The following is a 27,593-nucleotide window of genomic DNA, read 5'->3' as shown; positions in this document are numbered from 1 at the left end:
GTCTGCACATCCACCTCTGAAGATGAGTTGAGCCGCGGCTCATTTCCCCAGGACCAGTCTTGGGGAAAGTTATTTCCCCAAGACCGGTTCACTAACTTTCCCCAGGGCCGGTTCATTAACTTTCCCAAGGGGCAGTTCACTAACTTTCCCAAGGGCCGGTTCACTAACTTTCCCAAGGGCCGGTTCACTAACTTTCCCCAGGACCGGTTCACTAACTTTCCCCAGGACCGGTTCACTAACTTTCCCCAGGACCGGTTCACTAACTTTCCCAAGGGCCGGTTCACCAACTTTCCTCAGGACCGGTTCAATAACTTTCCCAAGGGCCGGTTCACTAACTTTCCTCAGGACCGGTTCAATAACTTTCCCAAGGGCCGGTTCACTAACTTTCCCCAGGACCGGTTCAATAACTTTCCCATGGGCCGGTTCACTAACTTTCCCCAGGACCGGTTCAATAACTTTCCCAAGGGCCGGTTCACTAACTTTCCCCAGGACCGATTCAATAACTTTCCCAAGGGCCGGTTCACTAACTTTCCTCAGGACCGGTTCACTAACAATCCCAAGGGCCGGTTCACTAACTTTCCTCAGGACCGGTTCACTAACTTTCCCAAGGGCCGGTTCACTAACTTTCCTCAGGACCGGTTCACTAACAATCCCAAGGGCCGGTTCACTAACTTTCCCAAGGGCCGGTTCACTAACTTTCCCCAGGACCGGTCCACTAACTTTCCCCAGGACCGGTTCACTAACTTTCCCCAGGACCGGTTCACTAACTTTCCCCAAGACCGGTTCACTAACCTTCCCAGGGGCCGGTTCACTAACTTTCCCCAGATTTTCAGATTCTGGAGTTTTGATGTCTTTAGATTCAGAGTCAGACGGCTCAAACATGCAGGCTGTGAACTCTCTTTTGACCTTTCAACCAAAGAGTTAGGCCACGCCCACACAGTCCTGAGAAATGCTCTGACCTGTAAAATAAGATATTATTGAACAGTTTCTTCATAGTTGTGGATGTTTATTTTAAGAAATACTAAGTGAAAGTAATAGTCAGCAGTTATCTTATAGACTTTTTATTGTGATCTCAAAAAGTACAGCACAGACAAATGAAGCTCACAGTTACAATATCTAGAAGTACTTGAGGCTTTACTGCAGAATACAGAATGCCGTTATCAGTGACAATGAAAATATCTTCATGCAGATTGTGTCGTCTTAGAGGCAGTTTCAAAGCAGAATATACAGCAGCATGTACTAAACTTCATCTACAGTATCTTTGGACACATTGGCCCTTATTCTCCTAAAACCACAAATCACTGAAATACTATCTTAAAACAAACTGCGTTGCATCTTTACATTAGTGCAAAGCTGACCAAAGCAGAGCGAAAGGAAACGTAAGCAGGAGATGAAACCAGCGCTGACATTCACTGAAGTAAACAGCTGCATAATACTGACGGAAAGCATCACTTCTAATGGAACAGAGTTCATATAATACTATCAAAAACACAATCAACAGTGCAAGCATGGCAGAGAAATCATACCTTACATTTTCAGTTTGGTGATGAGAATGATAGTCAGAGCTGTTAGCATCACACGTCATCACTGAGAGTGCTCAGGAATCTAAAATACAGCAGTCACATGATCCAGGGAGTAAACTACGTTACGAAGAAGTGCATGTATGTCAGATTTGTGTTTTTTGTGTTTTTGTATTTGAGTGATAATTAAAAATGGGACTCAGAGCTGAGAAGATAATCACACTGATGTTCAGGAGACTATGAAGAGGATCTCAGTGTCCAGTCTTTCAGGGGTCATGTGACAATTAACAACATAGAAAAGGATGAAAAATATCCTTCTGCTGGATCAAATGACATGTTTGTCAGACTTTTCTTTTGCATTCTTTTGCATTTCTCGTAGAATTCTTCACACTTAAATGTAGAAGACTATATTCAAACTGTAATTTAAATTTCTGCAAAAATACTGAGCACATCTATTTCATGAGACAGGTGCAGTGGAGAGGGATCAGTCCATCAAAAATTGCAAAAAAAAGTCCTGCCAATGAAATGTTTTTTTCAGTTTAACAGCACGCAGAATTTTGCTTGCACTTTTTTCTTGCATGTTAATTTGGACAAAACTCATTTTTGAGTCGTAAAAGATTTAAGCTCAATGATACTTTGAATATTAGTGTTTAAAGTAGACATGATTGGATGACAGAAAAGTAAAATAGCTGAGACTCCAGTCAGAAAGTCTGCGTCCCCTCTGTGGGATCCTTGAACTCCAGTTTTAAGACTATCGTCCTTTAGCTCCACTGCTTCCTGTACCACCCGTCAGTCTGTCCTCTGTGACTTTGGCTTGACTGAACCAGGTGACATGTTTCAGCTTAGCAGATTTTCATACTTTTCTGAAAAGTGTAAGATGAACTGCAACTGCATCCAACACATTACTGAGGAGAGAACTACACTCGTATCTTACAGTGAGCATGGTGGTCAGTTCCCTCTGCTTAACATAACGAGTACACATTAATTATCGTTCCAGCTCTGAGTTAAAACAAACACTCAGGCACGCGTGGTGCTCACAATTACATTTAAAGAAATGTGAAGTGACATGAATGTAAATTATTGCTTTGGCTGTTACAACAGTGGACACAGTGTCACATTCAATGGATTAAAAAAGAAGCAAACAATCATGAATGTGAGCGTGTGAGAAACATTCATAAAAGAATCCTTGCAATGGTTACAAATCAAAGGCAAAATATGTTTGTAAACCTTTAAAAGTTCATAAAGTATTATTCTTATCGAGTCTCTGGGTGTAAACATGCACGAGAAGCTGGTCAGAGTTTTAATATTTAGAGTCAGAGCTCCTTTAAGATCCAAATAGGGAACATTGTTGCCTAATGCAACACCTTGATAAACGTTTATGAACATGATTCAGCAGGTTTACAAAACGTACATTTAAGCTCACGTAACAAAAACCACCCTGTGATTTTAAGCTTTCCACATTCGATATTTTGGCAAGTAGAAGTCTTCGGTGTAAATGTCATGTTGACGAAAAAGTAGAATACAATCTATATTAAAGACGGACTACAGACAGAGTGAAGAAATGAGCTGGCCCAGTGTTGTTTTATCACTTTTGATTGAATCTGAGCCAGAAGCATTTCCTTTCATGCGTCAACAACTCATTAAAACTCACGTTATATATCTCTAGCTCTCCATTTGAATACAAAATATTATTTTTTAACATATTTAAGCTCATATCTAAAAGCCCATCAATCTAATTGTCAAAATATTTTAACGTGATGATCACTACGCTGCAACCTAGGAGGGGATTTTTGGCAAAGAAAGTAAGTTTGGTTTTGTATGAGAATCAGTAACTGAGGTGTAACGGCTGTCGTACAATCGTCATGAATCATTAAAGCAAAGATGAGTGTGTGACGGCGTGTTGCAGCCTCCTCATGCACAGCTACAATCGCTATGGTCGTCTCTGATGCTGGTGGTCTGACGCTGCAGTGAGGGCGCAGAGGCAGTGTGTGTTTGTGTGTGTGTGTGTGTATGTGTGTGTGTGTGTTTGTGCAGTGGTTGTGTGGGCTTTTGGCAGTGACGCGACATGACCTTAGCTGAGCAGGAGAAAGGAGCAGAGTCACCCCAGTTGTGAGGACAAAGGGTTTTTTTTCTGATTGTGAAGGGTCAGTGGGGGAGCTGGGGGAGGGGGGGTCACAGGTGTTTAGAGGTTGACCAGGTGGAGGTCAGAGGCGGCGAAGTGGGGGCACAGGGCCATGTCTGGGTTCTTCAGCTGCCTCAGGATCCTCCGGTGGAACTTGGAGCGGACCCGGTTAAACTCCATGATGTCGCTGGGATCCTCCTCGATCCAGAAGCGATGGAACTCCTGCATCAGGTAACCTGTCATGACAGAGAACGTTAATCTGTGAGCTACCTGTGTCAGTATCTGGTACCTGTAGGTATCTGAAATTCACCCTGAACAGCATCCTAACCAGCGTCCTAGATGGTATTAAACATGGATGTAGTCTTAGGATGTTTTTTAAAAGTAAACTTAAGACTTACCTTTTTAATCCAGCTTTTAATGTGGAGTAATTTATTTTTAACCTAGAACTGCATTATTATTATTATTATTATTATCATTATTATTATTATTGCTTTAACATTTATTTATTTATGTATCTATTTATTTCTTGTATTCATCTGATCTTGTTAACACTACCTTATTTCTAACTTTTCTTTCCACTTACTTATTTTATTAATTTATTTATTTTTTTGAGTATTTTATTTATAATCATGCCTTTTATAATTTTACCATTTCTGTTGTTTTCTGTCTCTGTTATTCTGTGAAGCACTTTGGGCTGCATGCTTATATGTATGAAAGGTGCTATATAAATAAAGTTGGGTTGAGTTAGCTGAGTCACACATTGGTCTCTGAAGTGGCGTTCAAAAGCTCATTGATGGTGGTCTTCATATTGACAATGCTGACTCAGCCAAACTGGAAGCTGAGTGGAGCCTCAGTGAAGTCTGCTACGGCCTAAATTAAGCCTTCCTATGCATAACTCATAGCCCTAATATCTTCAGAAGAGATGTATCATAAAACACATTCACTCTCTGAACAGGATGTAGAAAACTTGGCTACACAAACCTGAAGCAGGCTGTAAACATATTACATTTTGCTGAATGAATAAGCATTTTAAAATAGTCGGTAATGGGGTCTCCTTGGCTTTCGGAGCCAGTCTTTGTGTCCCTCACAAAAAGAGAGAGCTTTCTGTGTTTATGCCCCAAACTCTGAACTCTCTGCCTCTGAATGTTAAAACAGCGAGGTCTCTGAGTGTTTTTAAAAGTAAACTTAAGACACACCTTTTAATCTGTCTTTTAACTTGGAGTAGTTTCTTTGTAGCCTTGGACTGAATATTTAGGGCCTGAGCACCGACAAGGTCAGCTAAGGCCCTCTTGTAACCCTAAGGATTTTTCCTTCTGTCTACCTAGTAAAGTAAATTGCCTTTTTGGAGCCTTCAACATGCCCGAAAACTCACCAAACATGACACACTCATCAGGCCTGGTGACATGTTGATAATAATTTGGTCCCGTGCAAAAAGTCACAAAAATGGCTCAATAGTGCCCCCTTCTTTCCAACTGGGCACTCAACACAGTTCAACTTACATGAATGACAATTTTTTCACATATCTATCAGGCCAAGACCTACAAAAAGGATACCTAATGGTGTAATGCAGGCTTGGAACAGCTTTTGTTATGCTGCTATAGGCCTAGACTACCGGGGGAACTGGCGCACTAACACACTGGGATCCTAGCTCACCCCCTTCCCCCCAACCCCTGCATCACTTACTTTAACTCTGCCTGTCCTATTAAAGTTACTATCCATAGACCTTTCTGGAGTCCCTGAGCTCCCTTGTCTCGTAGATTCCTCTGAGCTGCCGTAGACATCCTCCTGCTGCAGACGTTCTGGACTCCAGCTGATACGGACGTACTGGACTTCAGCGGCAACAGCTTCTACTACTCGTCTCATCACTATCACTTCTCTCTCTAACTCCCCTCTATTTGTCTTTCCAGACCCAACTCGGTTGAGGCATGATGGCTGTCTAACATGAGTCTGGTTCTGCTCGAGGTTTCTGCCTGTTCAAGGAAGTTTTTCCTCTCCGCTGTAACTAGCTAAATACTGCGAGGTGCAATGCTCATGGTGGATTAAGGTGGGGTCAGACTGAGTCTTACCCTGTCTTGAAGTTGGGTCTCTGTTCATAATTTGACATAGAGTGGTCTAGACCTCCTATGTTTGTAAAAGCGTCCTGAGATAAAGTTTGTTGTTATTTGGCGCTATACAAATAAAGATTGATTGATTGATTGATTGATTGATTGATTGATTGATTGATTGATTGATTGATTGATTGATTGGTTGATTGATTGATTGATTGATTGATTGATTGATTGATTGATTGATTGATTGATTGATTGATTGATAATGTCATGGTGAAATCCCAACAGGAAGTCGGACATCTTTTTTTTTCAGTTTTTCACCTGATTTGCAAGGGTACGTATTTAAGAGATATTGCCCTAGGCCTTTTCTCCGATCAAGTCCAAACCACACACGTTCTGTAGTAGACACATTGATGATTCAAAGTTGTTAAAAATGTTCCCAATATCTCAAAATTAGGGCGTGGCAGACGTTCAGGCGATGCATTAAATGCACACGCTTGCCATAAACAGGAAATTGATTGTTTGGGGCTTTAAAATGCACGAAACCTCACCAGATCATCATGTGGTGGCTCATATCAGGCTGTGGCTCACATGAGGTGGTTGCAGGTGTGCGAGGACCGTTCATCGCCGCTTGCGGCTTTAATTACCATTATTACTGTTAATACCATTTTTTCCATCTTATTTTATGTTATATTATTCTTCTGATATTTATCTGATCTTATTTTATTGATTTTATTGTGATGCCCTTATTTTATCTTTAAGTATGTCATGTCACTTTCCTCTCTCTTGTATCATTTTATCTATTGCTGTTGTTCTCTGTCTCTCTGTTCTTTTATTAAGCACTTTGGGCTGCATGCTTGAATGTACACTCAAAAAAATAATTTGTTGGGTGAACGTAATAGAATTATGTAAAGAATTTCCACCTAATTAAAATGCTTTCATTTAGCAAGACACAATTTTGTTGAACCAACTAATCGTAAATACGTTAAGTGAACATAAAGTATTGACGTTACCATTACTTGTTTGCAATGCTTGGGTCCAACTTAATTTTGAATGGTACAATAACACTAATTAATCATGCTGACTGAACAAAATAAAGTAAGTTCAATCCATCCATTATCTTGACTGCTTATCCTGTTCAGGGTTGCAGGGAGCTGACTTGGGGCGGAAGGCAGACAACTCTTCACGCACACACACCTATGGGCAATTTAGAGAGACCAATGAACCTGGTGAGCATGTTTTTGGACTGTGAGAGGAAGCCGGAGTACCCGGAGAGAACCCACGTATGCGCAAGGAGAACATGCAAACTCCACACAGAAAGGCACCTGACTCAAACCCAGAACCTTCTAACTTTGAGGCAACAGCACTACCCACTGCACCACTGTGCAGCCCGTATGTTCAATCATCAGAAATGATTTGAACTGGGAAACAAGCCTTTTTATCATGTGAAAATAAACTCTCAAATAGTAATTATTGAGAAAATAAGACATCTTTGAAATATCAAGAATGTTTACATTTAGCAGTTTAAACGTGCCAACTTAGTTTAACCCCAGTTGGTGTCAAGTTTGGATATAGACCAAAAACAGACTCCATTTGTTGGACTAGAACTCTATTCCCCAGAGAAGGCAAACAATGACAAACACAAAATATGGATCTTGACTTGGTAGCCTTTAAAATAAGTGCTTACTGATTAAGACATTTCTCCACCATAGATGTCACACGTTACTGCCACCTTCTGCTCTGGAGAGGTGTTGCAGATGGGATTCCTACCTAAACCCTTAAGGTTGTGTGGACATAAAGCAATCTTGTAGTTTTAAGGATTTTGCATGTCATGTTAAAACTACATTAATTTAAAATGTTTAACCACTAAACATGAATTAATATAATAGAAGCTACATGTTATATTTACTGTATGTTGATAAAACAGACACCCATGGTGCTTTTTTTGAATGTATGAAAGGTGCTGTATAAATAAAGAGGAGTTGACTGTGACGTGTACTGTAGCCTATGTACCTGCTCTTCCAACTGAACCAAACCAAAACATGACCTCCGATGGTAAAAGTTTCAGAAGAAACAAAACAAGACAACATTTACAACCAATAAACATTTGATTTAACAGGACAGTAAGAAAAAGTGATGTTGAATTCAAATGTAAAAGAGGTGAACTCACAGAAGGTCTGCTGAAAGTGCAGCAGGCTGGGCACTTCTGGGGCCACGTTGTACAGGTGAGTCTTCAGAGCTCCGCTCACTAGCAGAGAGTAGGCCAGGTCTGTGATGTTGATGCCCACAATGGCAAAAGAGAAGCTGTGAAGAAGAGATCAAAACACAGAGACGTTAGTTTTTGGATGTTTGATCGTTGTGCTACAGTGGTGTTAAAAGTATTTATTTTATCAACATCATTCTCCATGTACGCATGTTCTTACATTAAGCCTCAAAGCTATGAGCTGGAGTCTCTGTAGAGGATGTTTACCTTTGTTTTATAAAGTGTACAGACTCAATAGTTAAATAAACAACTTCAAGTTGAAGCTTTAGTTTTGGCCATACTGTGTGAGTGTGTGTGCGTGTGTATAGGTGTGTGTGTGTTTGTGTATGTGTGTGTCAGGGGATTTTGTGTGACTGTGTGTGGAGAGAGAGCCAGTCCTAGGTCCTTATCAGCACAGATGCAGACTGAAGACAGGCAGGAGACACAGCAGTAGTAAAAAAACTCCCTGCAAATTAACACACACACACACACACACACACACACACACACACACACAAAGACACACACACACACACACACACACACAAACAATCTCCTCTGCTTGCATAAACACACTCAAAGGCCACATCACAGAGCTCCTCCACTGTTTAACTGCTCTGTATTGAGGCCAACACTCACAAGAGCTCCAACAGCAGTAGCCCAGTTTGGGTTCTTACACGCACGCACGCACGCACGCACGCACGCACGCACGCACGCACGCACGCACGCACGCACGCACGCACGCACGCACGCACGCACGCACGCACGCACACACACACACACACACACACACACACACACACACACACACACACACACACGGGCTTGCCATCACACAGTATGTGCAGACTCTTACCCAATAGCCTTGTCGAGGTTTTTCTGTTCCCATTCAGGCTTGTTTATCTCACTGTGAAAGACAGAGTTCAGTCATGTGATGTCTACATGAAGAACAACATCAAAGGAGCACCTTGTGTCCTAAGAGTCTTAATAACAACAGTATTACACTACATGGCCTGTCTGAAAATGAAAGACCATGACTCTTAAAGGAACACTCTAGATGCTCATAGTAAGGGTTAGGCAGTGTTGAACCTAAGTCCTCAGATATTACATCAAAGTGAAGCTCCAGAGGTTTTAGAGTCTCAGGTCCTTGTTCCTACTTTTTTAAAAGTGACCCTAAAATGTCAAAGTACTCTTTCTGAAAAATGAATGTGCACATTTCACAATTTATGCATGCAGAGGTTTTTTGTGTACACTACTAGTCAAAAGTTTGGACACACCTTCTCATTCAATGTTTTTTTATTTATTTTAATTATTTTCAACATTGTAGATTAATACTGAAGACATCAAAACTATGAAATAATCTGGTTTTGCCATAATCTGGATTACAGCAGTAGTCAAATAGGGCTATCCATTGTGTACTAACCCTACCTCTGAACAACACAACTGATGGTCTCAAACACATTAAGAAGGCAAGTCATTCTACAAATGAACTCTTAAAAAGGATCATGTTAATTAGAAACCATTCCAGGAGACCACTTCATGAAGCAGACTGAGAGAATACCACGAGTGTGCAAAGCTGTCATGAAGGAAAAAGGGGGCTACTTTACAGAATCTAAAATATAAAACAGATTCTGCTTTGTTTAACACTTTTTTGTTCATTCAATAATTCCATATATGTTCTTTCATAGTTTTGATGTCTTCAGTATTAATCTACAGTGTTTACAATAATTAAAATAAATACAAACCCTTGAATGAGAAGGTGTTTCCAAACAAAAGTTTGAGGACCCCTGCTTTAAAGGGTAGGGTTGATGTTTTAAAGTTAAAAAAAAAACATCAAAACTAACAAAGCTTTAGTTTACCTCTCCAACCAGACTGACAAATATACCCTGTTTGTGTCCGTTCATAAAAATGTCAATATTTACCGTCATTAAAAATGCTCAGTGTTTAAAGTTAAGCGGGTGTTTCAGTCAATGTGGCCTGGATATTTTCTCTGTTTCATCCACAAACTGTATTTAAGACTGATATGAGAGATGAAAATGACAGTTCCTGCAGCTTTTAATCCATGAATCAACAACTGTGCATGAAAGATAGACCCAACAGAAAACAAGCTGAATGCAGTGCAAAGAATGACAGTGAAATAAAGTACCTTGGCTTTCTGTGTGTGATCCTACAGTGCATGTGAGAGTCAGAGAGGAATGGGTAGAAAGGTGGAGGCGGCGGGGGTGAAGGAGAAAAAGAAGAATCTTCATTTGTGAAATGAGACGCCAGTGACAAAGCAAACGAGCAGCAGAGGTTAATAAAAGAGAAAGCAGTGAGTGAAATCAAGCTTATGCAATGAAATAATCAAGAAGAATGTGTTCAATGCAGAGTTATGGATGACTTAGAGCAGTTTAAAGTCAGAGGGATACACCATGAGTCTGGTAGAAAGATAGTCCTGAGTAACTAACAGGTGTCAGGTACTATAAGACAACAGGACAGCAGAGAAGGCATTAGGTTAGGGAATACCTGACAGGTGACCTCATGACATGAAACTAGTTCACCTCAAATGTGATGTGTACTCAACTGCTCCATGTCTATTTCTGAGGAAATGTGCTAATGTTATTTTGTAAGTACAGTGCAGCACCAGCAAATAGTAATATCATGCTCTGCTTAAAGACAAACTGGTGCACGACACTTGAAGACCTTTTCTCTGTAAAGCTGCTTCAAATCTGCACAAAGAAATAACATACTGCCCCGGCTCAACCAGATACTCTCTACCAGAACACACGGTGTACTCCTTTAGTGTCATCATGCTGTGGTTAAAGGAGAGGAAAAAGGGGTCTGTTGTACTTGTGCTTTGGCTGCAGGGAGTCATGGAGCATCTGCAGAGCAGTAGCCTTGTCATGTTCTGCAAAGTACCTGCAAGGAGACAAAACAAGATATAGGAAACAGTCAACTTGAATATCAAACAAAACCCTACAGCTCTTCACATGTAGATTATTATTAACCAAATCAAGTATTAAGTGACGGTCACAGCTTTTTTATATTGTAGTGCTTTGTAGATTTTATAAGGTAGCTAAACTTGAAATAAAACCTAAAAAAATATTATGACTTTTCTGCCTTTCTTTGTTGCAACATGACTCCTAAGTTTAGGGTTAGTGAACAGTTAATTATAAAAAGTATCAGTAGCAGCAGGTTAATTCATAACAGCACAGGAAACACAGACACATGCTCATATAGGTAGGGTTATTTTTTACAGACCAGCTAAATGAAGCCATATTAAATCACTTTGGGGGTCTCAAGTCTTTGGCACCTATATTGTCACGGGCTGAAAAGCCTGGGAACCCCTGATTTAGGTGATCCAATGACTCGATGACAGGAGTCATGAACTCCTTTATGTCTTTTATCATTTCTGTATGGGGGTGTAGTAATAACTGGTCCCATCTGGGGTGTCACTTTTTGTAGCAGATTTGCCAAGATTAATTTTGGGTGCCAGTCAGTGAAGTCTGACAAAAATTTGTGAAATGTAAAACGAAATAAGTTTTGGTCAAAGCTGTGCAAAAAACAAAAAACAAGCAATACAATTTAGGAAAATGCACCATGCAATGCAAGACCACACAATTCAAAAACAATAACGCCAAGTTCTCCATAAACATGTCTTAAAGTCCAAAAGTAAACACTAACAGGTCTTTATTAAATTATGACCGTGTATGATGTTTTTCTTCACTATGAGAAGTCTCTTATCAGACATAAAATGTCTATGAGCTTACAGCAGGTTGTGCAGGCCCAGCAGGCCCATGCCTCTGAAATCAGTTTTGGGATCGCTGCCTTGGAAACCAATTTCACACCACTGTTTGGAGATGCGGCTGGTGAGAGGTGTGTCAGGACGCAGCTCCTTCCAAAGCTGCAACAAACAAAACACACCACAGCACACAGCAGTTAAGTATTTCCTCTTATTACATGTGATTTAACATAAATGTTGTCATGTGATACAGTTATCTTTCATTCAATTCTTAACACAACACTTCATACTTGCCCAGGGTTTAGTTGCACAATTTGAAAATTAGCGTCCTAGCCGAGAGTCAAATGATAGATTAATACCTATTCTGTGTGTCTGATCAATGACTTAAAGAATGACTGAAACTGTAAGCTAACTGGCTTAAAATGAATGAGTAAAACTTCAAATACTAGTCTAAAAGTAATGACTAGTAATGCAATAGTATGTTAAGATAATATTAGTAGTTAAACTGTTTAAATAATTTGATAAAATACAAGTTTATAGTGGAAATAGTCAGCAAAAAAGTATACGTCATATAGCTGAGGAAATGGACATTATCATTTATGTAAGTACAATTAATATCAGTCTAAACTATTAGCTTGAATAATGAGTAAAACATTAAAGCCTTTATCTAAAAGTGAAGCTGGGAACTACATAGTTAGTTAGCTAAGTTAGCTTCATAGTTAGCTTAGTTTAAAGATTAGCTTACTTTTGACTGGGCTAAAACGAATGTTAGTGAGTATTCAGAGGTAATCTCTAAGTCATGGGTAAACAGTTGAAAAATGTTGGCAGTTGAAATTAACAAAAGAGATAAAATAGTTAGCAATGATAAAACTAATGTTCCAAATAGTCTAATTAGCTTAGATTAAGGGTAAAAAAAATGGTAGTAGCTAGCTTAATACAGGCTAAAATCTAATAAATTACAGTATTTGGGCACAAGATTTGTGAAAAAAGTAAATAAGTAAAAGTAATGAATTAGTGAAATCTTCAAATACTAGTCTTAAAGCATTGACTAGTTAATAAAAAGCAAGTTAAATTGTTTAAATGGTTTGCTACAATAAAAGTAATAGTGGAAAAAGTCATCAAAAAGTAATGGTCATAAAGCTGAGATGGTTAGCCTCAAAACAGAGCAAATGGAAAATATTAGTTAAGTAAAATTAATATCAGTCTTTACTATTAGCTTCAATAATGAGTAAAGAGTAGAAGCCTTCACCTAAAAGTGAAGCTGTGATTAATCAGAATAGGCTAAAACTAATGTTAGACAGTATTAAGAGGTAATCTCAAAGTCATAGGGTAAGTGTTGAAAAAGTGTTGAAGTTAAAATTAACAAAAAAGGATTAAAAAAGCTAGCAATTATAAATGTAATGGTCCAAATAGCCCAATCAGCTTAGCTCAATGGAGAAAAGGTGGTAGTAGCTAGCTTAAATAGGCTAAAATCTAATACGTTTCAGTATTTGGGCACAAGATTTGTGCAAGAAAGTAAATAAGGAAATGAAGATTGCCTAATTTATTGGATAAACAGAGCACATAGTCGTTTAGTGGATTAGTTCTTCAGTAACTGAAGCTATTATTCCTCTCACTTCTAACAGCTGCAGAGAGCCGTTTACCTTCATTAGCATCTTCTCATTCTCAGGATTTTCACAGTCGTAAGGTTCCCTGCGCAGCTTCTCCACCTCCGCCACCAGGTTCCTGTAGCCCACGATCTGCAGCAGACTGGCCTGAAGAGAGATCCCTAACCTGAGTGCACACAAAGAGAGGAAGGGGGTGTTTGTATGTATGTATTTAAGTTTGTCACAACTTCTAAATGCTACACGGACACAGACAGGTCGTCTTCAATCTGAACCACATTTCAGATGAGGAGAAACACATTTCTGTCACATATTCTCGTCCTCGTCTGAGGAGTTCAAGTGTTGAGAATCTACCAACAACATCCTGAACATAAGTGGTGGAGTAACATAAATGTCATATGAAATGCAGCGTGGGTTACTGTGGGTTGGTGTCAGGGTTAATCTTCTTCAAGGCCATGATGTCATCAATGGTTTTCTCCACTTTGTCAGGATGGACACTGAGGGCAGACTGCAGCAGCTGGAGGAGACAAGAGCAGGAGATAAACAAAAAGGGACAGGCGGAGGAGGAAGAGACGGTGGGTGAAGATGCTAACAGATTCAATTCAGAATCAAAGGTTTGACATAACAGAACATATTCATCAACATGTACACTCATACCTCGTTCTTGGAGTACCTCAGGGATGATTCTGGAAGGAAATAGTTGCAAAGTATGAGACAACTGTGCACAGTTACATTAAAAGTAGCTCAGTAGCTTCAAAGTCCTATGATTTAAATATGACCAAAGGCAGATGTTAACATCGATGTATGGAGTCAAATTATGAAAATAGTCTAGGGTTTCCAAGGCATGATCCTAGGACCCTGAATAGGACTAAAGGCGTTTTTCGACCGGAGGAACTTTAAAACCTGAACTACGTGTGTTTCGACCGGTGGACCCAGGGTCTAAATTTAGTTCAGGGGTAGATAATCTCCCCTCTAAAAAGCCCCTGCTAGGGGGGTAGTACTTTTAAAAGGTCCCGGGACTTTCGGGGGGCAGGGCCTGCAATGCTGAACGTGTCTGATTGGTAGATTAACCATAGTGATGTCATTCCGCCCGCCGTCCACAATAACATCACACACATCTGTGATTCACTTGATTTCTCTTTCTTTCATTAGTTTTTATTTGTTCTATCTTTTTTGTATGTGTGTGTACTTTTCAAAAGAAGAAGCTGTGATTCTCTTGATTTAGCAGCTTGTAACAGTAGTCTTCTCTCAGCCCACCGTGAATGCCTCTCTCCCGGTGTTACGGTTTTAAGAGTGACCCTGTAAACTGGAGACCTCCAGCTGAACGTGTCAGTGTTTGTGGAGTTTACACAGCAGTTGAAACACAGAGGGAGTTCCTGGGAATGCAAACTAGTTTAGTTTTGATTGAGATTTCAAAATATCCTCATCAGATTGTCTAAAGACGTTTATGAGGGACGCATCCGGCTGAAAGTCTCCAGTTAACAGGGTTGCTGTTTAAACCAAAACACCGTCCGATCTCTGCCACGGCGTTTTGAGTTCAAAAGGATTTTAAAGCCGTGTTGAAACGTCTTTGCTACTCGCGCTTATCTCCTCTCACGTGGTGATTCAGTGAATCCATCTGTGATGAAATATAGCACCATCTAAAACAGCACCAGCTGAGTCTCTTCATGCTAACAGGCTAACTGCTGTGTTGCTCATAATGATACCTGCCTGTCCGTCTGCTTCTATGGTGTCATCTGTGATGAATGGCATTCGTATTTGTTTTACTGCCCTCTACTGATCTGGTGGTGAAGTGCATTTACTTTTTTTTCCTCCATACGTCACTGGCCTGATTTACACAATCTACTCGGGACTTCAGCCCGCGGTCGAAACACAGACAACAATGGGGGCACAGGAACCTTTTAGTTCAGGGTAAAGTAGTTCTGGGGGCTAAAAGACCCCAGAACTCTTGGTCGAAATGCACCTTAAGAGACTGATTAATGCAACACATTCAAATTAAGGCCATGGAAATTACCAATTATTAATCAGATTAAATAGTTATGCTATTACATTTGCTATCTGTAAATGTGTGAGGGTCACATTGATGTTGGTTTATACATAGATGCCAGAAATAAACTCAGAAACTAATCAGATATTTAAAAACAAGTGTCAGGCAGTGTGTTGGCCTACCTATCTTGAGGGTCCTGCGGGCGCCATGCTTGTTGTTGTAGCAGATTCGCTGCAGCTCGCAGCGGCCCGTAAACTTCCTGGCGACAAACTTCAGGCCCCGCCACAGACATTTGCAGTAGAGGAACACGAAGAACTGGGTGACCACCCTGGAGAGGAGAAGATGACTGGGTTCAGACGGACAGATATGAATTTGTATAGCACGGATCATAGATTAGCATTTTTGGGGTCAGTGCATTTTATAAGACAGCAAGGCTGACTGACTCTTGTCCTTTTTTACCTTTCTCTGAGTTTCTCATCACCTGTCTTGTCAATGATAATACTGATGCTTAACTTTATCTTTTGAGACCTTTGGAGATCTTGACACCCAGGCAGGGAAGCACAAGCAAAGACTGCTCAACCATACTGACCTGGTTTTATTCATTAACAAATCTTTTCCACATGACCCCAGCGTACATGTGCAGAGTAGAGCAGATACAGTAAGAGAATGAGCTGGATGGTGACAGCTAAGGAGAGTTCAGTGACTTTTATGTTAGCATTTGTTATCAAACCAACACTGCTCTGCTGTTGACTGTACCAACTTCAGGGATCTTAGCTGTATCATCTAAAGGTTAAATATGTGTTTTGGTTAGAGCCAATCCCTACTGCACAGACTCTGACTCCAAATGCACAAGATGCCAGAACCCATGGATACTGTGGCTGGGAAGTACAGTGGAATTGTACAAAGGATAAAACACTTTTACAAAGTTGGAGACAAATTTCCATTTTGGAAACATTTTTATATTTTTTAAAACAAATTTACGTTAGCAACATTTTTTTACATAAGCCAAAACAAATTACAAAAAACATTTAAGAACACAAACGTAACATTTTTATTAGTCCCAAAAGAAATGTACAAACAGAATATTCTACCGGAAAAGACTAAATTAAAATGCATGAGTGGAAACTTGAATTATTTGTTTGTAATCTCTGATTTAAAATGTCCAGAATTATCACTTTTTTTCAAATTTGGTTTTGCTTTTATTTTAAAAGGACACAAATTGACCTGTGACTGACGGGGCAGTCTGTTTCACTCCGCCAAAACAAACCCCTAACTCGATCACTTCCGGATCACTTCCTGTATTTGGTACTTTCCTTTCCTGTCAGAATCGGCTGTTAGTAAAAGTATCTCTGTTAAAAATGTTCAGTCTCTTTAAAAGTGTTTGTTTTTATTCATTATTTTTTGTTTTTATCCAATTAATCAATTAATTGTTTTAATTTTGTTTGATTATCTTTTGTTTTTTATTCATTTTTATTTTATTTATTTTTTATTTTTTATTCTTTTAAGTTGTATTTTTGGGGCTTTTACACCTTTGTTGATAGAGGGAGGGGACAGTGGATAGTGTGAAACCCGGGCCGCCCGCTACATGGTTGCGCAAATTTTATTTATTATTTTAATGTTTTTATTTCTGAATCTTGCCATGCTTTGCAAACATTTGTTTACATTTAAAGGGGCTATGCAAATAAAGGTATTGTTATTATTATTATTATTATTATTGTTATTATTGTTATTATTGTTATTATTATTATTTTTATTAATAATAATAATATTATTATTAATATTATTATTATTATTTTGTTCATTTGTTTTCTTACATATTAATTTGTTTTGGCCTTGGTAAAAGTGGAAAACCTTCATCCTTTGTAAATTTGCATTGCACTTCCCAGTCACCGTACATCGAGCAGTATTCTAATAATATAATTAGAACGTTTTATTTATATTTCACTTATCAAAACAGACGTTACTAAGTGCTTTACATCATAAACAACCCACAATTAACAGAGAAAAAAACAAAAAAAAAATTTAATTTAAAAAAGCATGAGGGGGACATACAGCATATAGCTAGAAAGACAATTTAAGAGAAACAGCTACATAAAAGAGTAAAAGAGAAACTATTAAAAGCAATTAAAACATTAAAAATTAGTTAAACAAAATGTGAGTGAATAAAAGGAAACCAATATTTGAGAAAACCTATTTTGGCTTCATTCGCGCAGAGGAGGTGGAGACATATGGTCCATCTTTTTCATGCAGTCGATGGTTACAGCACTAACAAATTACTAGTTCTTACAAACAAAGGTTATTTTAATTTAGAGTTCAGAAGCTAAGTGTATTGAAAAATTGCACAGGGTATAGTTTTATTATAATAAATCTTCATTAATGGCTGAACAATCACTGTGGATATAACACCATATGACAGAAAAAGACATTGCAGTAAAGGAATGAAATAGCAGGAGGGAGGAGGATCTGATGGGAAGAGAGTCACAACAGAGGATCAAAGAGAGCTATTTCTGAAGGTGACACTGAGAATGAAAATGAAGATGTGTGTCTTGGGAAATGCAAAGTGACCCATAAAGAAACTGCAGGGCTGATTCCAGGCTCCTCTTTTCACAGTGTCATGTTATTTTAATTCAGAGCCATCTACTAAGTGATTTTACGCACCCTTTATTATTGAACATCGTGGACTGAACATCATCTATGCAACATGCCAGAAATATGTGGTGAATGTGGCAAAGAAGCTGAGAAAGCACATGAGCACAAGGTGCACTTTGAATAACCTACAAACCTCCCATCGTGTTTGTTTTTGAGGAATAGAGTTTACGACCTTTTCATGCAGAAACAAATCCCCCTTGTGCTGAGCGATCACAGCTTAACATCATCTTCAACGTCAACAAAAGAGAAGGTAGAGCCCGGGTGATTAATCCCCTCTTCTATAGGCCTGTGAGTGAGACTGGCATGTTAAACAGCTCATACAGAGGCCCTGTCATTTCCATAACCTTCAGGGAGTCGAGCACCATGGTCAGGTAATGAAAGCAGGATTCAGACCAAGAAAATGTCTGTGAAGGTGACACTAACACTGAAACTTCATTTTAAAGGACAAATCCACCAACTGCCATCCATACTGTGTCACTTCTACTTGTTACTGTCTCATTTCTACTAAAGCAGAGAGAAGCAGACGTTGGTTGGAGAATGTATTATTGGACAAAACACATTACATCCTGGATCGTATTTTCATCCAAACCATAAACAAGCAACTTTGTATGAGATTGCATCCTTGGAAATCACAAAGAAGCATTTTGGACTGAACATGGATTCGACCCAAAAGGACGGATCAGGATTCCACTCACTAACCAAGACTAAAGATCTTTTTGTTGTATGTTCTTACAGACAGATAGTGAAAGCAATGACTGTACGACAAAGCCAAAAAAAACTGAGTGTGATCTGCAAATTTCTCCCTCGTCTTGAAGCTGTTCATGGTCAGCATAGCAAAAAACAGTAACAGTATAAAAACAAGTTATAAAAGATTCCCCTCACAAACAGAACATTTTGTACCAGATCCAGATTCAGCAGGACCACCAACTCTGAGCCAAATCAGGCTCCAACTGGAGAAGCAACAACTTGGGACTGGATTATGGGAATATTAAAGAACTAGAAATGAAAGCAGATCCAACTCATAAAAAGAACTTTTCATGAGAATCATATTTGACACACAAACATGGAAACAAAGAATTTTTGACACAAGCAGTGAAATTCAGATCCAAGTTCAAGTTCAAGAAACTATTGCCACCTTATAATTATTTAAACAATGTTGCCATATTCATAATGTTATTGCAATCTAAGCATTTAACATTTCCTTACAGCTAGGGTTGGTAGTCACGGAAAACTAGCATGAATTTGAATGTAGCATTTCCTCAGGACTCCGGCTATCATCACTGACTGTCTCTCAGTAGTGTGTTGCTTGAGCTGCTGTAATGAGCCAGCTGTGTGACTGTCCGGTACTTATTCTGTTCCTGTTCAGAGATGAAATGATGACATAGACAAACAAACAAGCCTCTCGCTCATTACTTCACACATAGCTCAGAGTCAAGCTGCAGGGGAGGACAACTGAGTTGCAAACAAGTTACCACATGGGAACAAGATAACTCTCCAGATATGGGAGTGTTAATGATTCCACTTTTCAACAATTGCCATTATTTTTTATTAACTACGGTTATTTGCTGGTAAATATATATTTTGATCATTGTGGTAATTCCTCTCTCACTCAGACCTCGATAAAGTAATTCACACCTTCATTTCATCACGTCTGGACTACTGCAATTCCCTGTTTTCTGGTCTCAGTCAAAACTCCATTTCTCGCCCACAGCTCATCCAAAACTCAGCAGCCAGACTGTTAACCAACACCAAGAGACAAGACCATATCACCCCATTCTCACATCCCTTCACTGGCTACCGATTAGGTAAAGGATTGATTTTATACTCCTAACTCATCACTCATCAGCTTAATTATCTTGTTCTATGTTTGAACACTTTCTGGAGCTTATAACTATCACAGAGGTGGCTGTGAAAGATTTCACATGCTTTAGTTGTTATCACTATTAATGGCATGTTGGAGCCAAAAGTGAAATCTTATGCTCGGTTCATCACACAGCTCAAGAGAGATTACACAAATGAGTTAAGATCCTCTTAGGGGCTCCAAATGTTAAGAAGTGTAAGATACATAATGTACAAAAATGTAGTTTAAGTCAGGCACAAACAAGTCTGAACATTATTCTTACAGTTACAGAAATAAATCCAGACATATCTAATAACTTGCAGATTTTCATTTCGTATAAGACTGGCCTTAATATTAGCCCGTGGTCAGTATGCCTAAAGTACCCTGCTTCTTTAATCTGTCTTAATTAGGTTCTCCAATGATGTGGACATGCAACACAAGATCACAGGAGTACTCCTTTAAATCCTTCTGATCAGCCAAAACAATTAAAGGAGCAACATGAATCATTTTTACATCAGTTAACTATTACAACTTTCATTTAAGCACATTGGTATAATTACACTAAACAGGCACGGCCATCTGTGAAGAAGGAACTTGGCAGCTCTGTCTCGGCTCCACTGTTCATTAAAAGGAGATTACACTAAAAGTCTCAGAGACAAAAGCAAAGTGGGGCAAAAGACAGCTTTCAAAATGTGCTCTGATAGAGTCTCTGAAGTACGGCACCGAGTGTGGTCTGAAATATGAGCAGGAGTTACAGTTTGTAGTCGTTTGAGTGAGCAATACAATGAATCATTTTACAGAGATACTTTTACAGTGATGTGTAAAAATCTAAACACAAGTATCAGCTGAAAGTGTGAGTGTATTAAATGAAGGATACTCTGTCTTTAGAAAGATGTTACCAACAGCTACATGTGATATTAGATATGTTGGGGTTTTTTGAGGTGTGTTTAGGTAATGCTTCACTTTGCTCTCTGGTATCAGGCAGATAGATTTACATCTGTTTACCAATCTGAAAAAATGTCTTAATAATAAACTGATGGTGTGAAAGAGTCAGAGATCTATTTCTTCATCTTATTTACACTACCGTTCAAAAGTTTGGGGTCACCCAGACAATTTTGTGTTTTCCATGAAAACTCACACCTTTATTTATCAAATGAGTTACAAAATGAATAGAAAATATAGTCAAGACATTGAGAATGTTAGAAATAAGGATTTTTATTTGAAATAATAATTTTGTCCTTCAAACTTTGCTTTCATCAAAGAATGCTCCCTTTTCAACAATTACAACATTGCAGACCTTTGGCATTCTAGCTGTTTATTTGTTGAGGGAATCGAAAGAAATTTCACCCCACGCTTCCTGAAGCACCTCCCACAAGTTGGATTGGCTTGATGGACACTTCTTGCGCACCATACGGTCAAGCTGCTCCCACAACAGCTCAATGGGGTTGAGATCTGGTGACTACGCTGTCCACTCCATTACAGACAGAATACCAGCTGCCTGCTTCTTCCCTAAATAGTTCTTGCATAATCTGGAAGTGTGCTTTGGGTCATTGTCCTGTTGTAGGAGGAAATTGTCTCCAATCAAGCGCTGTCCACAGGGTATGGCATGGCGTTTCAAAATTGAGTGATAGCCTTCCTTATTCAAAATCCCTTTTATCTGGTGCAAATCACCCACTTTACCTGCACCAAAGCAGCCCCAGACCATCACATTACCTCCACCATGCTTGACATATGGCGTCAGGCACTCTTCCAGCATCTTTTCACTTGTTCTGTATCTCACTAATCTTCTTCTGTGTGATCCAAACACCTGAAACTTTGATTCGTCTGTCCATAACACTTTTTTCCAATCTTCCTCTGTCCAATATCTGTGTTCTTTTGCCCATATTAATCTTTTCCTTTTATTGGCCAGTCTCAGATATGGCTTTTTCTTTGCCACTCTGCCTAGAAGGCCAGCATCCCAGAGTCGCCTCTTCACTGTAGACGTTGACACTGGCGTTTTGCGGGTACCATTTAATGAAGCTGCCAGTTCAGGACCTGTGAGGCGTCTATTTCTCAAACTAGAGACTCTACTGTACTCGTCCTCTTGTTCAGTTGTGCACCGGGGCCTCCCACTTCTCTTTCTACTCTAGTTAGAGCCTGTTTGTGCTGTTCTCTGAAGGGAGTAGTACACATCGTTGTAGGAAATGTTCAGTTTCTTGGAAATTTCTCGCATGGAATAGCCTTCATTTCTAAGAACAAGAATAGACTGTGGAGTTTCATATGAAAGTTCTCTTTTTCTGGTCATTTTGAGAGTATAATCGAACCCACAAATGTGATGCTCCAGATACTCAACTAGCTCAAAGAAAGGCCAGTTTTACAGCTTCTCTAACCAGCAAAACCATTTTCAGCTGTGCTAACGTAACTGCACAAGGGTTTTCAAGATGTTTCTAATCATCCATTAGCTTTCTAACGCAATTAGCAAACACAATGTACCATTAGAACACTGGAGTGATGGTTGCTGGAAATGGGCCTCTATACACCTATGTAGATATTCCATTAAAAACCAGACGTTTGCAGCTAGAATAGTCATTTACCACATTAACAATGTATAGAGTGTATTTCTGATTAATTTAATGTTATCTTCATTGAAAAAAACAGTACTTTTCTTTCAAAAATTAGGAAATTTCTAAGTGACCCCAAACTTTTGACCGGTAGTGTATATTTAATTTTGTGATGTTAGTGATATTATTGTCCATTGCCTGATGTTTGAGTGGAAGGAAAGTTCTTCTCTCCCTCAGGACTGACTTCCTGGACGCCTGGATAAAAATGAACTGCTGACCGAAGCCCTAATGAAGACCTGAGAAGCTTGCATCATGCTGTGTATTTTCATGATCCTGCCATGTAAAATGACGACATTTTAATTCTACATCAGTACTACAGTGTGTCTTTGAGTGTTTTTGAAGGACAGTTGACGTTTTAATTTTTTACATGCAACCACTTCTTCACCAGGAGAAACAAAACATGTGTTTTGACTTGAAAGGTGAAGAAACACCTAAATTTAAATGTGCAAAATATCTGTGACTAAAGCTCAGAAAACAAACGTGTGTACGAATAAATGATGTTTGACACTCCTTGTTTACTAAGACCTTTCATTAAATCGAATCACTATTCTTTAATGCATCAAAGTGAACTATAGAGCTTTAACATTTATTCTGTAAATGTTTATTTGATTTGATCATAGTTTATATTCTTTAATCTTTCACTGAAATCTCATCTCTATGTATTCTTCTATCGTGTCTTTATGCATGTTCCTGTCATATGTCCACCACATTATCACATTAGATTGCTTTATTAATAATAATAAGTATACTACCAGTCAGAAGTTTGGACACACCTTCTCATTCAATGGTTTTTATTTATTTAAACTATTTCAACATTGTAGATTAATACTGAAGACATCAAAACTATGAAATAATCTGGTTTTACCATAATCTGGATTACAACAGTAGTCAAATAGGGCTATCCATTGTATACCAACCCCACCTCTGAACAACACAACTGATGGTCTCAAACACATTAAGAAGGCAAGTCATTCTACAAATGAACTCTTGACAAGGATCATGTTAGTGTGCAAAGCTGTCATGAAGGAAAAAGGGGGCTACTTTACAGAATCTAAAATATAAAACATATTCTGCTTTGTTTAACACTTTTTTGTTCATTTAATAATTCCATATATGTTCTTTCATAGTTTTGATGTCTTCAGTATTAATCTACAGTGTTTACAATCATTACAATAAATACAAACCCTTGAATGAGAAGGTGTTTCCAAACTTTTGACTGGGTTGATTAGAAGCTACAAACACACACACCAGAGGTTCTGTCATGTGCATATTGTTATCTGTTCGCATGGCTGAGGAGCAGACCAGGGGGTGAGAAGTCACAAAGGTGACGCAAGAGGTTGTAAAAAGCTCTTTGGTTTATCTCACAGCTCTTTGAATGTGTAACAATGCGGTCATCTTATACTCTGAAGAGAAATAATACCATGCTGAATCTTCACTCTGGGTCAGTTGTGCAGACCTTGTCTCGCTTGCAGATCATGCTGCCAGCTGACCGCTTTGCAAAGCTCACTGAAGGCCGGGATAAAGCTCACAAAGACAAACCGTCGTAGTTTGAGTCTTTCATTTTCAGCTTTCTGCCACAGGTCTTAAGTCTGGAGTTCAAAACAACCAACAAACTCAGTTTAGCAGATTTAGATTAGTTAAAAAAAATCTGGGAGACATCTTGCGACCCCCCAATTGGTGTCTCGCGATCCCCCAGGGGTTGCTGACCCACACTTTGGGAACCCCTGGTTTAAAATATGGCCATGGTGCTCAGGTAGGGAATCATCATCCTTCTCAGTAATAGCCATCAGCACCACGATTAAATGAATGCACTGATCTGAAGAACGTTTGATCTACACTTAACTGAGATACGGCTACACCACTGAGACAAACCAAACACAAGGACACCAACAGTTTACAGTCTTTGGGATCTGATTTCAAAAAAGAAAATTCATCAGCTAGATATTATTTTGGACTGGGATCCAGTTGCGAAGGGGAAAAAGGTATATAAGTTCATCCAAGCAAATAACCAGTCGTCCCTGGACAAAACCAAATCCGCCTGGGAGCAGGACCTTAATGTTCAGGTCTCAACTGAGACTTGGAATATCGCTGTACAGCGTGTCCACACCAGCTTACTCTAAGAAACTGCCTGAATCGTTTGCACTATACAAGAGAGAAACTATCTCAATTATATCCCGATACAGATCCCATTTGCGCTAGATGCCACCTCAACCTAGCTACAACTGGACACATGTTCTGGGATTGCCCGTCTTTGCACTTGTTCTGGAATTACATTTTTAAAGCTTTTTCAGATATTTGCCAAAAGACCGTTGAACTTGATCCAATCCCTGCTATTTTTGGAGTTCCAAAGGAAAACACAAATATCTCTGCCCCCCCCCCCCCCCCCCCCCCCCCCCCCCACGCTAATTTTCTGGTATTCTCCACACTTCAAGCCTACTCATTCTTCCTAACTGGAAATCAGAGAAAACTCCATCCTTTATTAGCTGGATCAAAGAAATGTTGTCATTAGTTCCTCTTGAAAAACCAACATACAACAGAAGCAAGAAATTCATCCCTACCTGGGCCCATTTATAGATTTTACTCTCACTGTTCCCTTTTCACAATTACCATAATGTTGAGTCTCCTGAAGCTTTTGGCTTTTTATTCTATGTGTAGAACTAAGAATTTAATGGCTCTTCATGTCATTCCACTCCTGTTATTATTTATTTATTTTTATACATTTTATTCTTTGTATCTATTGCTATTTACAATTCTTTCATTTACTTTCTGCTATTATTATTATCATTATCATCATTATCATTATCATTATCATTATCATTATTATTATTATTATTATCATAATTACATTTTTTTTTTACCTTTATTTGTCAATTTCCTGTCTGTTTTACAACCTTCCGGGTGTCAGGTGGTTTGGGGGATGTTGGGGATGTACATGTTTGTGTTTTTAAATGTACATGTCTGTTCAAAATTAAGAAAAAAATTATAAATAAAGTTATGAAGAAAAAAAAAGAAACTTCATCAGCTGACTTCAAAGATAAAGTAATAAGTAACTAGAGCACTGATAGAAATGTAGAGGAGTCAAAAGTATGATATTTGTCTTTAAATGTAGTAAAAGTAATGAGTTCCCCAAAAAATGATACTCAAGTAAAATACAGATACTCAAAAAATGTACTTAAAGCTGCTGTTGGTAGTCACAGAGATCTTTTCCAATCTTTTAGACATCTAACATCTTTTCAGAGAGAGGGACTTTGAATGTCAACACTATCCATCGCAACCAGATTTCCTCTTAGCCCCCCAACACAGATTGGCATGGGCAGTCATGATAGTGCAGGACTCATAACCAATTGGAGCACATTGTAGGGGCCGCCCCTTAACCAACCAGGACAGAGGATTTGATATTAGCTATGATTGGTCCGTCATAACGGGAACAAGGGGAATAATAACATTGCTTGATACATAAGCATTGGAAAACACAGAGATTTAGCAATAGTCTCAAAATACTCCACTCACCAATGAGTACCGATGGGCATTATGACCTTTTCTCCAAACCCAGCTTAAAAAACAATTTCCGTTTTATACACCATTCCTACCAACAGCAGCTTTAAGTACATTTACTTTGTTACTGATTGCACTGTTTCAGGGCTCACACAATTGTAAATTCTTAGCCTATATAATATATCAGATGTATGCACCCCTCTCAGAGAAATAGTGAGATAACAGCAGATCTATTAATAGAGACACCAAAGGAAACCATAGATCCATAATTAAACGGCCTCTTTACTGAACGACCCACTCAAACAATTCACACCTCAGCACAGCCACGCACTGCCCACACTAACGTGATCGATTGCTTCAGTGGGAGAACTGGGAATACGAAGCACACAGTCTATCTGTAGAAACAACGCATGCTATAGGCTGAGGATAAACAGAGGAACAGTCTTGGTTTGGTTTGCACTGAATTCATTGACGTTCCTGCGCTGCGTGAATCAAAGGTGCAGTCTTACCTCAGAAAGTGCTTCATGTTGGCTGCTGTCGCCCCTCACGTGTCTGCAGAGCTGATTGGGAGCAGGTCACCTGCAAACAGATGAGATGAGGTGTTTGTAGGAGTCAGGAGGAGGCCAGTGCAGGATCAGGCCCGGAGCTGTCCGCGGTGCTGAACGGTCAGTGTGCAGTCTGCGGGTTTTACCTCTGCAACCAGGTCTGCAACGTCTATTCTGCACAACAACACAGAGACAAACACAGGGACATGTTCTAAAGCCGTGTGGATGTCCAATTCCCCCCTCACGGAGCCATAATCCGGTCAGATCGGGCTCTGAATGCTCGATCGATTAGCTCAGACTACCTGCAGAATCCACAGCATGCAACATCATAACACAAGGTAACACAATACAATCCACACACACAACCTTCCTCTCTTACCGATTATTAACCAAAGCAGGAGAAACAAAGAAGGGTTGAGCGTTTTCTCCTCTTCACTCGGCTCCGGTGGTCTGCTCTTCCTCCATGATGACAGTCACTGAGGATGAGGAGGAGGAGGTGCGCGTCTAAAAGCTACAGCGCAGCAATGCAGCGCAGAATACTAATCAGTGAATCCATTTATAGTCGATGTGTTTCACAATGCTTTCAAACACCTCTGCATATGATGAGGTTTGTATCATAGGCTGTAGATGCATTATGTAGTCTAACACATTTCAGGGCTTATGTTGCTGTTCAACAGCTTCTTTAAACATCGAGCCAACGAGATACCATGTCCTCATGAACACCACCTGAAACACTGCGGGCTATAAGCACTGCACAGGGTTCTGATTCTTAGAGTGTTTGGGGCCTGCTTAATATTCATCACACCGTCCCTCCTAGTTTTTACAATGAATTACCCTTTATGGCCACATGGGGGCAGTGCAGCAACCTGCAAACATTACATTAAGTATCAATTTATAAAAATAACACATGGAGCTAGTAAGTATGGTGACCCTGAAGGCCAATAGTAATAAATATTTCAAAAGCGCAAAATAAGTTTCACAAAGCACAAAAACATTTCACCAAACACAAATAAATGTCAGAGAACACAAATACATTTCACAAAACAAAAATAAATTTCAGAGAATACAAATACATTTCACAAAACAAAAATACATTTCAGAGAACAAACAAATTTCACAAAACAATAATGTATTTCACAAAAACACAAATAAATTTCACATAACAAAAATAAATTTCACAAAACAAATACATTTTACAAAACAAAAACAAATTTCACAAA

At 39.2% G+C, this 27,593-nt stretch overlaps 1 protein-coding gene across 3 annotated transcripts; it reads right to left on the bottom strand.

Annotated features, from left to right (window-relative positions):
- Positions 1–991: 991 nt before the first annotated feature.
- elmod1 (ELMO/CED-12 domain containing 1) lies at positions 992–27,205 on the bottom strand. Of its 3 annotated transcripts, none has more exons than XM_034684004.1 (11): positions 26,753–27,205; positions 26,338–26,547; positions 15,427–15,572; positions 13,915–13,943; positions 13,677–13,774; positions 13,297–13,426; positions 11,682–11,815; positions 10,762–10,830; positions 8,789–8,839; positions 7,861–7,994; positions 992–3,878 (listed from the first exon to the last, which is right to left on the bottom strand). In XM_034684004.1, the coding sequence occupies exons 2-11, from the start codon at positions 26,352–26,354 to the stop codon at positions 3,703–3,705; spliced, it is 984 nt and encodes a 327-aa protein (XP_034539895.1). In that variant the 5' UTR covers positions 26,355–26,547; positions 26,753–27,205; the 3' UTR covers positions 992–3,702. The 3 variants fall into 3 exon arrangements, with proteins under 3 accessions (XP_034539895.1, XP_034539898.1, XP_034539896.1); XM_034684007.1 differs by having other exon boundaries at positions 1,053–3,878; positions 26,338–26,407; positions 26,753–27,168; XM_034684005.1 differs by lacking the exon at positions 26,753–27,205 and having other exon boundaries at positions 1,053–3,878; positions 26,338–26,675.
- Between the last annotated feature and the right edge of the window lie 388 nt (positions 27,206–27,593).

Source organism: Notolabrus celidotus, chromosome 5, assembly GCF_009762535.1.
Source record: "Notolabrus celidotus isolate fNotCel1 chromosome 5, fNotCel1.pri, whole genome shotgun sequence".
Lineage (NCBI taxonomy): Eukaryota > Metazoa > Chordata > Actinopteri > Labriformes > Labridae > Notolabrus > Notolabrus celidotus.
The sequence above is the reverse complement of the archived record's forward strand: the minus strand, read 5'-3'. Positions and strand labels throughout refer to the sequence as shown.